Source organism: Salvia hispanica, chromosome 4, assembly GCF_029641045.1.
Source record: "Salvia hispanica isolate PSC_SH4W2 chromosome 4, Shi_PSC_v1, whole genome shotgun sequence".
Lineage (NCBI taxonomy): Eukaryota > Viridiplantae > Streptophyta > Magnoliopsida > Lamiales > Lamiaceae > Salvia > Salvia hispanica.
This window is the reverse complement of record NC_142695.1, coordinates 6,864,565-6,879,599: the sequence shown is the minus strand read 5'-3', so window position 1 is coordinate 6,879,599 and position 15,035 is coordinate 6,864,565. Positions and strand designations below refer to the sequence as shown.

At 33.6% G+C, this 15,035-nt stretch overlaps 2 protein-coding genes across 6 annotated transcripts; one reads left to right on the top strand and one right to left on the bottom strand.

Annotated features, from left to right (window-relative positions):
• Positions 1-2,628: 2,628 nt before the first annotated feature.
• LOC125196169 (UPF0481 protein At3g47200-like) lies at positions 2,629-6,532 on the bottom strand. 5 transcript variants are annotated; one of them, XM_048094572.2, is made up of 4 exons: positions 6,409-6,530; positions 6,239-6,283; positions 3,166-4,573; positions 2,629-2,846 (listed from the first exon to the last, which is right to left on the bottom strand). In XM_048094572.2, the coding sequence occupies exons 2-4, from the start codon at positions 6,241-6,243 to the stop codon at positions 2,841-2,843; spliced, it is 1,419 nt and encodes a 472-aa protein (XP_047950529.1). In that variant the 5' UTR covers positions 6,244-6,283; positions 6,409-6,530; the 3' UTR covers positions 2,629-2,840. The 5 variants fall into 5 exon arrangements, with proteins under 5 accessions (XP_047950529.1, XP_088913521.1, XP_047950528.1 ...); XM_089057395.1 differs by having other exon boundaries at positions 3,166-4,551; XM_048094571.2 differs by having other exon boundaries at positions 6,239-6,531.
• Positions 6,533-10,318: 3,786 nt separating this feature from the next.
• PPR2 (Tetratricopeptide repeat (TPR)-like superfamily protein) lies at positions 10,319-12,512 on the top strand. The gene is made up of 2 exons (XM_048094371.2): positions 10,319-10,761; positions 10,864-12,512. Exons 1-2 carry the CDS (start codon positions 10,420-10,422, stop codon positions 12,025-12,027), a joined length of 1,506 nt encoding a protein of 501 aa, XP_047950328.1. The 5' UTR covers positions 10,319-10,419; the 3' UTR covers positions 12,028-12,512.
• The last annotated feature ends 2,523 nt before the right edge of the window (positions 12,513-15,035 follow it).

Here is a 15,035-nt window from a genome sequence, read left to right as displayed (position 1 = left end):
TGTCCTACTTATGTGCCTATAAAAGACATTAAGTTGTGGATGATTTACACACCAATAAAAGTATTCTTTCTCTCTTTTAAGCTCTCAACATTTTAGGAACATTGTATTGCTCAATTTTTGGAGGCCATCAAGTTCGTCGGTGCCTAGCGAATTTGAGATGCAATATACGTTAGGAGAAAGTCGTTTCATCTTTGGGGATAATATGTCAATCCGAGAGCAGTAACCGTGATGTAATTTGTCTTGAGGATAGAGGGTTTTTCTAGATTAGACTTAATAGTTTTGTTTATTTTATAATTTTCACTGTAATTTCTATTTCATTTATTGTTGTTTTTTTTCTTTGATTGCAATAGTTAGAGTCAGTGGCGGACGCAGGATTTTTACGATGGAGGGTCCAAAAATAATTTATAATAAAATTAGAAAAATATAAAATTAAATAATAATGTTTAAGTATTAAAGTAAAAAACAAACATATCATAACATTTCTCTTCTATTCTTCATCTTCTGGAATCACTGCATAATAGTTTCATTAGTAACATTAACAAAGACATCCTTTTCAATATAAGGAACTAAGCAATCTTGTAATAGTTGGTCTCCCATACTATTACGTAGAGAACTCTTGATGAATTTCATTGCTGAAAATACTCTTTCCACTGAGGCAATAGCAACCGGCAAGAGCAATGACAACTTGACTAACAAATAAACCAATGGAACATCTTCATGCTTTCTTGTAGAAATCATCTGCTGAGCAAGATCACCGATCCCAGATACCTGTGAAAAATTTTCATCTATCCGCACATCAAAAATAAAGCTTTGAAGTTGATTTTCAAGCTCATCCAAAGCAGCTCCAAAAAACTCTGATGGATAATAACTTGATTTCGAATTGCCGAATGAACAGCAAGTGAATAGACAATATGGAACAACAACTCAAGCTATTCAGCAATGGAAAGTGAACATTAGAATATGGAATTGCAGCTTGCATTTATTCTTGAGAAGTTGAGATGGAGAAGCAATATTAAATTATGTATTGGATAATTGGAGAAAGGGGGAGGAGAATGGGTAGCAGCTGGAGTGAATATTGGCCGAGAAGATCAAAGTTGGGATATTAATTATCTAGGTTTAACTCTGATTTAATATAAAATAATATTTAATTTAATTATAATGTGAAATTACTAAATTACTCCTATAATTTTTAAAAAATATTGGGGGTTCCATGGGCCCCCCATGGCTCTCTTTATGTCCGCCTCTGGTTAGAGTACCGCGTGTATATATGGTTAAAGAATTTTATCCCAATATTTCTTACTATAATTCTTGTAGAGGGAGGAATTGTAACATCCCTAACTCAAAACATGCATAATATTTACCTCCATCTTTACACAATTTATTATTTTTATATATTTATATTATCATTGACGCTATAATTATATTAAGTGGTGTCAAAAAAAATAATAATATTCGATCACTTATGATGAATTATTAAATTCATGTATATATAAGTATATATTTGCAATGAGATAATTAAACCTAGCAAAATCGAATCGATGAAACTTTTAGTTGTTCAAACAAAATAAAATAGTCTACTACCAAATTATGATTTACTAATAATACTTTGAAATTAAGATTTAGCACTTAATTGTTCTGGGATACAACTGATTTTATATGGTGAATCTAATTATCTTATCTATAGATGAACATGCTGAGTAAATAAATATATTAGATATATTTTTATAAAAAGAAAATTTGCAGTATTGAGAATTGTAAAGTAGCATAAAAAGGTATAGATGTTTTATGTTTCAACAAGCCACGTTTAATAAAGATAAATGCTCCAATATTTAAAAAGTCATAATGTAATAATGTCAATTCAACCCATTAATGTAATGTTATTTTGTGTAGTTTATCATTCAGATTATTTTTATGGTCATAATTTTGACGTTTTGAATATTATGAATTTATGAGTTATTGTTTCATTATTTTGTGAAAATTGTGATTTACATTTTTTAGCAATGAGATATGAAGGATTGTTTTAAACATATTTTTCAAAAGTGTCAACACTTGATATACTTCTCTTCATTGTTATCCAAAAAATTATTTTTGTCTTGATTTCATTTTGAATATGTTTAATTTTACTCCCTCCGTCCCGGATAATTCATCCCACTTTGATCGGACATGGGTTTTAAGAAATGTAATGAAAAGTGAGTTGAAAAAGTTAGTGGAATGTGAATCCTACTTTTATATGTTAGTTTTTATGTGAGTATGGATAAGTTAGTGGATTATGGGGTCCATTACCATAAACGATAAAAAGTGAAATGTGACAAATTATGTGAGACGGATTGAAATGGAAAAATGGGACAAATTATCCGGGACGGAGGGAATATGTCTTTAAGTGTAAAATGAATTGAGGAGTATATAATTATTGAATTGTTATTATATTGTAGTATATTTTTATGTTTTTAAATCTTATATAGTTATATTGTTTCTCATTTTAAATCAATTAACAATATAAAATCGTACGATGGAAAAATATTTCGTCGTGCATCGCACGTGGGTTAACACTAGTTATTTATAAAATTACAGATTATCTTCACCATTATTATTTTACAAATATATCCTATCATGCAGATATATCATCAGTTTTGGCAACAAGCTCAAGACCATCTTATTTCACCAGTATGTAGGAATGTCATATGCAACATCACAAATACAATATAAAGTCATACATAAAAGTTAGCATAATTGCATCATTGGTGACAAGCTGAAGACCATAAGGTGTTACCAGGATATGCTCAAGAGAAAGTACCTCCCACCATATGCTCTTCTTTACAGGACTCCTTTCCTCCTACTCATCAAACCTTGTTACAAATAAGATAACACTAATTAGAGCTCATAAACAATTTTCCAGCAAAACTAGGAAAAAGATAACAGCTTTAGTGATTGTATGATAAGAGTAGTGATATCAATATGGTTCATGGAGCAATATTATCAAATGATGATTGTATCAAAAGAAATATACATTATGAATTTTGGGAGGCAAATCTAGCATGCCAGAGGTTGATAAGAAGCATCACAGATACATAAGGGGACGTATGCTTAGGAATGATACAAGGAAGCATTCTGAAACAATATATGACAGCAATATATTTGAATGGTAGGAATAATGTGAAACTATACCTGGAGGATAGAACAGACTGTTTGTATAACTGTAAGAATGAGCAACACGGTTGCAGCAGCAAGAGACAAGAAGGACCAAGGGTTGCTGAAATAATTCTTTTTCAGCATCACTTTTGATCTAAACCAGCTGGCTTTCCACTGGTGAAGCCAATCCTTGCTGTATTCATTCAATTCTCCACAAGTCTTAGCAAAATAGAAGTCGTTTGCTTCAGTTACAACTTCCTTGTGAAGATTGTTAAACAAGTTTGCTACCTGTTGGCTGTCACCTAATTTATTCTCAATGATGCCATGATTCACAAGTATATCAACATCACCTGATGTGTCTATGAAGCTATCCATGAGTATGACATAACTTGTAATATATTTGGAAAAGTGTCCAAAGTGGCCTAACTGCTCAAAGGCTACAAGATTCCGAAAGAATGTCTCACTCAATTCATCAACTCTCAATTTGGGGATCGTCAGCTCACCTCCTCGTCCACACAGAAACTTAAACAAGCAACCTCTTTTTTCACCGTCTGACTCAAAGAAAACCTCAAGTAAACAATCTGCTTTCCCATCACGAAACCTGACTCCAGCTTCTTGTAGCTCTTTTGCACTGCGAGTATATTCAACCTTTCTAGCTGAAGATGACGTATCACGAGAACCCGCTGCTGGAGCATGAAGAAACAGAAGAAACTCAACAAAATGCCTAGCATTATTACACCGTGATGTCAATGCTACCCTGTGCGTATTACCAACATTCTTGAAGAAACTGTGAGCAAGATCATAGATGGTGAGCACTCTGCCCTCGTTCAAGAATGAAAGATCCACAAAATCCATTAGGCTCTTCATTATTCTTATAGGTAGCTGATTCTCTATCAACATCATATCATGCAACAAATTATTGTGCATCCACTGATTTTCAAATATTGTCTCGCTTTTGTCTCTCAGCTGTGAAAAATAGTTCTGTAGGAAAAGTTCAACGATAAATATCCCGTCCAAGAGAATCACTTCTGTAAGTTTCTTAACAGAAAGGTCAATTTTACCCTCATAACAGCCACGAACAAAACTTTCTTCCTTTGCTGCAAATTTGACTAACGTATGCATCCCAATTCCAAATCTGCTCAAGAAATTATGCATGAATTTCAACTTGGAAGCTTCCATGCCTTGAAGTTGGGCTCGATCATGATGAAGTGGACCAATCGACACTAATCGAGGAGTATAAGCTGCTTCATTTGCTTTCCGGAGCTTCTCAGAAACTCTATAGATACATGCTGCATACGAGTACGAAGGATCTACTGACAACTTCTCTAATTTTTGATCAAATGAAGATATTAAGATTTCAATGAGATGAGCTTTCGATTCTTTATTCTCAACATTGACTCCAGCCTGGTCAGATTTCATCTCCTGGTTTGGGGACCTGTCAGAACTGTAGAGACGACAACAAAGGCTATCTAAATCACATATATGGACTTAGCAGCTCCAAATTATCTCAAATATACAAACTTCTTTTTCTTCATTCTTTTAGCTATGTAAAAATTAGTCTGTGAGACAGTTACTTTCTTAGGACTATACTTGTTTTTGGGACCTATATACCAACGTCCTCCTAAGACTTGAGCATAGCTGAAGCTGACAATCTTAGGCCATTCTTGATATGATGGAATTAAATAAGGAAGGAGCGGAATGAACATGGGAACAGACAGACATTCCATTCCATTCCATTCTCTTGCTTAGTTATGATAAGGAATACAAAAGGAATGAAATTGTTATTCATTTCATTCTATGCTTGATGCCTACAAATAATATAGGAATAGAATGAAATGAAATATGAATAGTTAATATGTTGATTCTAGCAAAAAAAAATTATTTATTCAAAAATATTTTTGCCTAATATTTTAGATGATATTATTTTGTATACAAGTAAATGAGTGTGATATCGACCAACCATGGAGGGTGTATATGCGAGGTGCACGGCGGGTGGTGAATTTTGATAATCAGTTGACTCCAAGTGGATAAGAAGATATATTCAAGATATGCTTGAAAGAAAATAGGAGAGACACGCTTAGTTTAATTTTATTATTTAGTTTCCGTATTTATTTCCTTTTCAAAGTAGGATTTGATTTGTTTTGTTTAGTAGTATAATTTATTTCAAGTATGACTCTAACCTTTAAAAAGGGCTTCAAGAGGTTAGAAGAGATCATCTTTGGAAAGCACATTCGTGAACGGTGTGAACCGTGGCCTCAAGGAGGAGTTAACTGTTTTCTCTATTTTAGTTATTCATTCTGTTTCTTAAACACTTGTGCTGTGTAATTATTATTAGTTTACTCCTTTCAACACGCAGTGTGCGATTTGTGAACTGCCTTTACTCCTAACAGAGTGTGTGTGTATCGATGTTGTGTGTGTGTATGTGTTGGTGTTGAAGTTGTGTGTGTATGTGTCAAAGTGTGTGTGTGCAAAAGTGTGAGTTAAGGTGATGAGAAGAAGAGCTCTCACAATATTGTTCAATGTGTGCAGTATTGTTCTCTCTCCTATGTGTTATATAAATTTAGGATTTATAAAATTAAGATGATATTGCAATGCAATTGGGATGATATTTTGGTCTTTAGGATCATAATTGACCTTTACTCATAAATAAACGAATTCTGCACACATGAAGCAAGGAATCTCGACATTATGGGAAATAGAAGAATTCTACATATATGAACACACAGATAAGATGCTAGAGCTAAGCAAACAAAGCAGCAAAACAAGTTTAGCACATAAAAGTGGAATATACTCAATCATCCAACAGGAAGTGTAACACTCTTCTTGTAAGGTCAAATTTTGAAAGAAAATCAAATGCTCAAAGACTTATCAAGCGCTATTCCACACTCTCAACTTTCAGTTCATCATAGATTAAACAACAAGGCTCAAAATTGAAAACTAGGAATATTAGGAGGAAAATCTATAAGTAGAAAGCAAAATAAAAAAGCAACTAGTCATGAATTTCGATTTTTCTTCCAACCAGGGCCTCGAATTTCTGTTAGTTGCAGCCAAAATTCTTCGGTTTAGTGTTCAATTTAGTTAATGATGAAGCATAGTGATTAGGGCTAACCTCATACTGTCATAGATCAGAAGCAGGAGCTGAATAGTTGGTTAGCTGTGGAGTCGAAACAGCAACAAAGAAACAGGAAAATGATATACACAATTGAACTAGATATGCATTGTATTGACAAGGAAAAATCGCATAGCTAAGTGGATAGAATAGTATAGGCAAAGGCAAACCCGCAATTTTCTTCAGGCGTTGACTATGGAAGTTGCTCTCTCAAATCTCACCTTTGTCCTCTCTCTCTCTCTCTCTCGCTCTTGTACTGGGTCGATCTAGTTAAATTTATTATTGTCTATTTTGTGAAAACTTAATCCTGTGTCCTTGTCTTATAAGTTGATAATTGAAGTTGTGTGTGTATGTATCTCACACTTCTAACTGAACTGAATATATTTGCAAATTGCAACTATTTTGCTATTATGTTAGAATCTTAGGGCTATCGACTGGACATGATATAATAGGGATAGTTATTATAATTTTGATTAGTTAATTTATCTTGATTGAGTGTTTGGTAGCTAAAGATAATTGTGAGTTATCCTATTTAGATGTTTGGTGTAATAATTTATAAATAAAGATAAAAATGAGTATTGTCAATATTACCCTAACTAATTTAACTTAATAATTAAACTATTCTCATGTTGCCTTAATTTTGGATAGTTTGGTAATTTATTAACAATGAAAAGAACTCAAGTATACCATTTCTTATTATATAAAATGCTAAAAACGACATGTAATCATAATTTTATTTTTTATTATATGTATATGAAAAATATCCAAGTATACTATTTTTTTACTATATAAAAAATGCTAAAAATGAGATATTAAATAAATATGATCATTATTAAATTTGCTGTTTTTATTTTTATTATACTATATTTTATGGGGCCGTTTGGTAGCTATGTTTCGCCTAGATAAGAGATTAATCTGGGTTTATTTGTGTGTTTGGTAGTTATGTTACCAAACATAGTAGCCCGTGTTTTATTTCCGGCCCGCACAAAGCCCACTGAAAATCTTATGTTTTAGTCATATTTGTAACTACTCAAAATCCTATGTTATTTATCATGGAAGCCTAGTTAAGTTAGCAAAATACAATTTTACCCATCAAAATTTCTAACCCATCAATTTTACTTAGTTGTTGTATTGAAGGACGTCATTTTCCTATTAAATCATATTAAGAATTTTGTTGATGTCAATTTGTTGTTCTAATTATATTACTTTGTTATTTTATTTACATTATATTATATTATAATATTCTCATTATATTATTTTATGTTCTCATTATATTACTTTATTTACATTATATTACATTATACTTATAATTACGTAATACTTGAAGGCAATTGCTTTTGTTTTGAACATAAATATACGATGTTGTTCAATCCATAAACGCTTTAAACTTCAAAAAATTGAACATATAAAATTTGGTACTTGATAAAATATTTTCATATAGAATTTGTCCAAAATAATAATTGATTATTCATAAAATTTGTCCAAAATTATTAATGCTCACAAAAATAGAATACTAAAATAAATATAAGTTTTTTGATATAAAGATGCTAATTTTTGTAAGGAGTTTAGCTTGAAAAGATGTTAATTTTAAACAAAACGATTTTATAGGAATAATTAGGGTAAAATGATGATAGTTTAGTAATTAACTTAAACTAATGAGGATAATTTTGACAATCATAATTTTAATCCTTACTTGTGACTTATTGTACCAAACACTACAATAAGATAACTCACAATTATCTTAATCTACCAAACACCCAATATATGTAAATTAACTAATCGAAACTATGATTACTATCATAATGATATCATGTCTAGTCGAAACATGACATAGCTACCAAACGAGCCCTATGTATATTAAAAATACCCAAGTATACTATATGATTGCACTTCATTAATTGCATTGATTATTATTTGGTATATTGAAATATAATAAAAGTATGTATGTGTATATGCCTATAAAATAGTGTATATAAAAATTGATGGGTAAAATTATATTTTTCTAAAATTAACTAGGTGGACTAGATGGGTAACATAGCAAAATGGATACTTACATATATGTTTGAAACATGGATTTTTCAGTGGGCTTTGTGCGGGCCGAATATAAGACACGGGCTATTTAAATAGGTAACATAACTACCAAACGCACAAATAAGCCTAAATTACTCCCTTATCTAGTTGTAATATAGCTATCAAACGGCCACAGGTTCCATTCATTACATGGAATTGAAATTGAAATTGAAATTGAAATTGAAATTTTTTACGGAGTTGAAAATGAAAAAATTAATTCAATTCTAAATTCTTTGTTCGATAAAATGATAAATGATATGAATTTGAATTCAAAAAATTATATAGTGTATGTGTGTGCGCGCGTGTGCAAACGAGGTCATGTGTGTGTGTTTGTTGTGCGTGAAAGTGCAATTTTATATGAAATTTAGTGAATTTAAGAGGAATTGAAATTGTAATTTAATTCCAAATTCAAATATTTTGTGGTACCAAACATGGGATTAGGAATTGGAAGCTCTAATTCAAATTCCGCATGCCCAATTCCGTTATATTTTTATCCTTGAAGGCTATAAAGCTAAAATAATACTCCATCCATCCCATGTTACTCGCACTTTTCATTTTAGGCCGTAAATTTGGGATTGATTTTTTAGTGAAATTAAATTACAATTTTAAGTGTAATGAGACATCACTTAATAAATGAGCGCTTAACTTAATCTAACATATTAATTAAATGCATTAATTCTAACTTAAACTATAAATAGTGTAAGGAGTTTGTGACGAGCTGAAAAGAAACAGTGCAAGTAACATGAGACGAAGAGAGTATTCTATTTGTCTCATCATAGCGATCCATATTCTTTTTTGAAACATTCTATCTAAAACGAGTCAATTTTTTTAGCAATGAACAACACATTAACCTCTCTTATTTTTTTATATTTTTTTTGGACATGTAATTTAAAAAATTAATATTTAAAATAGAAGAAAGAATAAATTAAAAAAAGAATAAAATATTAAAGAGTAAAATAGAAGAACAAATAATTTTTCTATAAAAAATTGACCCAACTAATTTGAGACAACAAAAAAAAAAAAGATTGCGGAAGGAGTAATACAACACTTCGTTCACGAAAATAGTTTCATTTGTGGATACAAAATTTAAATAAAAATTTTGATAAAATAGGAGAGCAAAAATATAGTAGAGAGATGGAGAAAAAATGATATACAATACGAGAAAAAAAATATTATGTGAGAGAATTTGTAAATATTTTTAAATGGTAAAATGAGATTTTCCGTGGATGGATTTAGTATTAGAGCATCCGCAATGGTCGGCTAGCGACTGGCTAGCCGATTCGTCGCGCTGGCCGATCGGCTAGCCGAACCATTGGAGTCGGCCAGCGCGAAATCGGCGAGCCGATCGGCGTGGGCTGGCCGATCGTTTGGCGCTGGCCGATGCGCTGGCAGCCATTGTGGCGGGCCGATCGGCCAGCGCCGAATTTTGTTTTTTTTTTAATTCTTTTTTTAAATTTTTTTAATTCTTTTTAAAAAATTTTTTTTTAATTCTTTTTTTTAATTTTTGAAAAACTATATAAACGCAATTTTCTCTATCTCTAAATTTCTGTACAAGAGCAACATCTAGCGATGGACAACAACAACTAGCCCAATACAAAATTAAGACCTAAAACAGACCCCCGTTCGGCTAGCGGCAAACTATAACAGATTCAAGGCGGCTCGTGTGTGGAAGTCCGGATTTTTTTTATTATGTTATTTTTATGATTTTTAGTTAATGTACTTTTTTTTATTTAAATAAAATTAATGAATTTTCCCGTATATGTCTCGTAAATTTAATTCCGTATTTTAATTGTAATTTTAATTCTGTAAATATAGTATATTTTGAATTATTTTTATTGCGGCTGGTCTATAGCTAACCTATGGCTGGCCTAAATCTGATGTGGCAGGTAGATTTTTTAGTATTGCTGATGTGGCAGAGGAGAGAATGGCTGGCCTATTGCTGGCCTAAGCACGCGGATGCTATTAAAAAGTTTATGTGTTATAAACAAGTTCTGCAAACCGCTGGTCCCTCTCTCACCTGTTAAACTTATCCAATTACGGTGTGTATATCCTTCCCAAATTCTCCCCCCAAATCCAATCCATCTCCACTGCTGAATGCGAGTAATATAGTGATGGCTGGTCCTTTTCAACTCTCCTTCTCCTCCTCCTTCCTCCCCTCCCCTCTCCCCGCCACCGCTAAAACCACCGCCGCCCCTCCGCCACTCCGCAGATTCAGTGTCCTGTGCTCCGCCGCATCATCCACATCGGATTTGCCCAAGAAGAAGCACTGGAAGGCCGGTGAATATCCTGCTCAGATACAAACCTCCACCACGCAGCTACCCAAAAGGAGAAGCCCTATCAAAAACATCAAGAAGAAACTGGATAACAAGAACAATGCCAAAGCGTGGGTTAACACTGTCACCGAATCTCTCTCCGACGCCATTGACAAAAAACAGTGGCTCCGAGCCCTTCAGGTGGTTATCAACTTACAATGTATTTTCTATTTTGTTTTTTTTCGGATTGAAACAACATTTCATCAAACCCACTTAATTCATGCTGGTTTACCGATCAATTAGGTGTTTGAGATGCTAAAGGCGCAACCTTTTTATCATCCAAAAGAAGGGACATATATGAAGCTCATTGTTCTTCTCGGTAGATGCGGGCAACCTGGTCAAGCCTGCCAACTATTTGATGAAATGCTTCAAGAAGGTTTGGAGCCAACTGCTCAGCTCTACACTGCACTGCTTGGTGCTTGTTGCCGCAGCAATTTGATTGACAAGGCTTTTTTCTTTCTGGAACAAATGAAGGCCCTTCCTCATTGCCAGCCTGATGTCTACACCTACAGTATACTCATAAAGGCCTGTGTCGATGCTACCCGTTTCGATCTACTCGAGTCCCTCTATGATGAAATGTCTGAAAGGTGGATTACTCCTAACACTGTCACTCAAAATATAGTTCTTAGTGGCTATGGCAAGGCAGGAAGATATGAAGATATGGAGAAGGTTCTTGTAAGGATGCTCGAAAGTGAGACGAGCATACCTGATGTGTGGACTATGAATACCATCATTAGCTTGTTTGGAAATGATGGCCAGATTGAGATGATGGAGAGGTGGTATGAGAAGTTCCGCGACTTTGGAATAGAGCCAGAAACGCGCACTTTCAACATTTTGATTGGCGCTTATGGGAAGAAGAGGATGTATGATAAGATGTCATCCGTGATGGAGCACATGCGCAGGCTTTCATTTCCTTGGACAACCTCAACTTATAACAACGTGATTGAGGCATTTTCGGATGTTGGTGATGCAAAGCACATGGAGTACACGTTTGATCAAATGCGTACCGAAGGTATTAAGGCGGACACCAAGACCTTCTGCTGTCTCATTCGAGGGTATGCCAATGCCGGCCTCTTTCATAAGGTTATCAGCTCTGTTCAGTTGGCGGGGAGATTGGAGATACCTGAGAATACCTCTTTCTTCAATGCAGTGTTGCATGCTTGCACCAAGGCACAGGATTTGATGGAGATGGAGAGAGTTTTTAAGAGAATGAAGGATAAGTTATGCCGACCAGATTCCACAACTTACTCTATAATGATGGAAGCTTATAGAAAGGAGGGTATGAGTGACAAGGTCTATGATTTGGAGCAAGAAATGCAGGGGATGATCGCAAAGACTTCGAGTGAAGATGATGTCGGTGATATTGAAGATACTAGCCCTGATGTCAATCAAGTGTTGTCTGTTTGAATACTTGCCTGATAAATTTCTGGTGTCACCTATAAGCTGTTATCAGTTGAAAAGCTCATTTTAGAAGGATGTGAAGACACATTTCCAAATTGGAAAGTCAAGAAGAGTGAGGCAGCCTTACTTGATGACAACATCTCTAATTTCAACCACATAAGCCAGGGTAAACTCAAGTCAAGATTTTGTTTGCTTCGATGCCTCTTCCTTCTGGTGACCAAAAAGTGGTTTATAGTGCGAGTGTAATTCAACAGAACCTAATATTCCAATGGATCCATGTTGAGGGGGAAGTTTGCTATGGGGTAAAAAGAGAATTGGTAGCTTGTGTTCTTATCTTTTGATGTGGTTTCTGTTGTTTTCATTTCAGTGCCATCATCCCTTTTATCCAACAATTATGAGTAGCATTAGCATGAATGCTTGAAATAGGTTTATTGTGATTAAGTCATTGCAAATGTCTAGTTAAACCAGTATGAATTTTGTGTGTTGAGAAATCTTTAGAGCCTTGTATTTAGGTGATTTTTTGTCACCATTTAGTTACTCTTGTTTTGTTGAAAATCATACTTAGATTTGAAAGAGAAAAATGTTCAGTAAGGGCGGTTGAATTTCAAAGTTCTTCACTTTTTCATGTACACTTCTGTCAAAATATGAATTGAGAGCATAAAAATAGAAGATTGAGTTGAAATCTCATTTTGGTGTAGGCATTTTTGCAGTAGATTCAAATCTTACTAACATCTCCATAGGTTTGAGTTACATATTCATGAACTTATATTTGTTGACTGCTGCGCCAAAGGTATTGGCTGCAAGTAGGAGTCTGAAAATTTGGGTATCGGGCATTGGATAAATCCAACCTGATCCAAAAATTTTCGGATATTGGGTACCTGATATCCGATTTTTCAGATGTCGGGTACATGTTCAGATAGTGGGTTCGATTACCCGATTTTGACAAGAAGAAATGGAGAAGTAGCGCTGATAGTCAACTCGAAATTGTAGCATCTCACAGTTTTTAGTTTTACCATGAGTAGACTGCTAATTATTTAATCCATTGATTATGCATCATATTTCGAACTTAAGAACAGATTGTTCATCTGCAGAAAAAAATTTCCTGCTTTACAGATACCGCTTCTGGTTTAACCCCAATATCATGTCTTTTTCTTGGATCCAAAATTTAGAAAGCTTGGCGTTTAAAGTACTCCCTCCGTCCCGCTTAAGATGACACGTTTTCCCTTTTAGTTTGTCCCAACTAAGATGACACATTTCCTTTTTTGGTAACTTTCTCTCTCCAATTAATACACTCAACCACTTTTTCTCACTCCTATTAAAATATTCATCTTTCTTTATCTCTCTACTTTAATATCTACTTTAATACCTACACTCACCTTCTCTCTCTCCAATTAAACACTTTAACCAATAACTCCTAAAATCCTGTGCCGGCTAAGCAATGTGTCATCTTAGCCGGGACGGAGGGAGTAGTAATTTAATCCAGTTTGGTGAAAGGATTATTACTAGTAGAAAAATAAAAAATTGGGTCAACTAAATTTATCCTGCCAACAAATTTGAGATTCTAAAATTTTGATTTTGGATTTTATTGCTGGTGTTATGACTTGTGATTGTGAAATTTTGGCTTTGGATATTCTCTGATTTGGAACAAGATGATGGGAAGTTGAAAAATTGGAGACATTTCATTTTTTTTTAAAAAATATTTGGATACTCAATTTTTTGGGACCGGATATTCGATTCAGGTATCCAGGTACCCGAATGCTAGTCGAGTTGGGGTATTGGATACCATAAGATGGTAATTTTGGGTTAGGATATCCAAAAATTTCAGATCGAGTATCCGTAGAATAGCTTTTTACTCCTAGGCTAGGGATGTTCATGGCCATGGTTTCGGTTCGAACCGGCCTGCAAGTTCCCATCTATGTTCTTCATTTTTGTTTTTATGTTTTTATATTTTGATAATTCTTTTATTTGTTTGATGCAAAATATTTAATTTTCAAATTTTATTTGATGGCTTCAGAAAATTATAACTCCACTTCGCCGGAAATCGATTTTAATGGTGTTATCTGATAGTACTGAAATGGAATGTTAGTGGAGTAGGACTGTAGGAGTAATAATTTTGTAAAGTCTTTTTTTTACCGTAATTTTTCTAGTCAAATTATAACGGAAATGAGTTGGGCTAAAATATCAGGAATTAAATCGTTATTTTTCTTTTGAACATGATTTGGCGATTTTCTTAAGCTGAACTTGTAATGACAAAAATACAAAAGGTGTGAGCTGATTGGTCAATATATTTCTCAGCCCTCTTTTTTACATCCAATCTAATATTACTAACAGATCTCCGTAGTCGCTAACTGAGACTCCTTCCGTCCCAAAAAAAAAAAAAAAAAAAAAAAAAAAAAATTCGGTAAGTACAATTTGAACCGTTCATTAAAATTAGACTATTTTCTAAATATGAAAAGTTTTAAACATTTAGATACTACTAATAATGTGAATTCCATAATCCACTAGTACTTAGTCATTAATTATTTTTTTTCCATCTCTCTTATTTTTTCAATTTCACATTAAAACTTGTGTCATACACAATTATGTCTATTTTTTGTGGAAGGAGGGAGAATTTATTAATAGTAAAACTTACAGCAAGCACAATATAATAAAAATAGTCGATTTTTTTGTTTAATTTTGGTTCATTTCATACAATAGAAGAAAAAATTTAATGGCCTAGACACACCATATGACATAATAATATGTTCCACTAGTTATTCTAGAAATTTAAACTATATAAAATATTTTGATAGGTTATTGCATATTGTTATCAATTATTACACGTATTTGCCAATTTTTTTGAATAATTTCCAAGTTTACGGTAATGTCTTTTTATTTTGGAGGAAAAATTCAATTTGTTAGCTTAAGAGCATCTCCAATGGTCGGCTAGCGACTGGCTAGCTGATTCGTCGCGCTGGCCGATCGGCTACCCGAACCATTGGAGTCGGCGAGCGCGAAATCGGCGAGCGGACCGG

Excerpts from the sequence above, each read along its gene's own strand:
- PPR2 (XM_048094371.2), top strand. The coding sequence starts at position 10,420 with ATGGCTGGTCCTTTTCAACTCTCCTTCTCCTCCTCCTTCCTCCCCTCC. Across the intron at positions 10,762-10,863 it reads AGTGGCTCCGAGCCCTTCAG|GTGTTTGAGATGCTAAAGGC; the intron begins GTGGTTATCAAC and ends CCGATCAATTAG.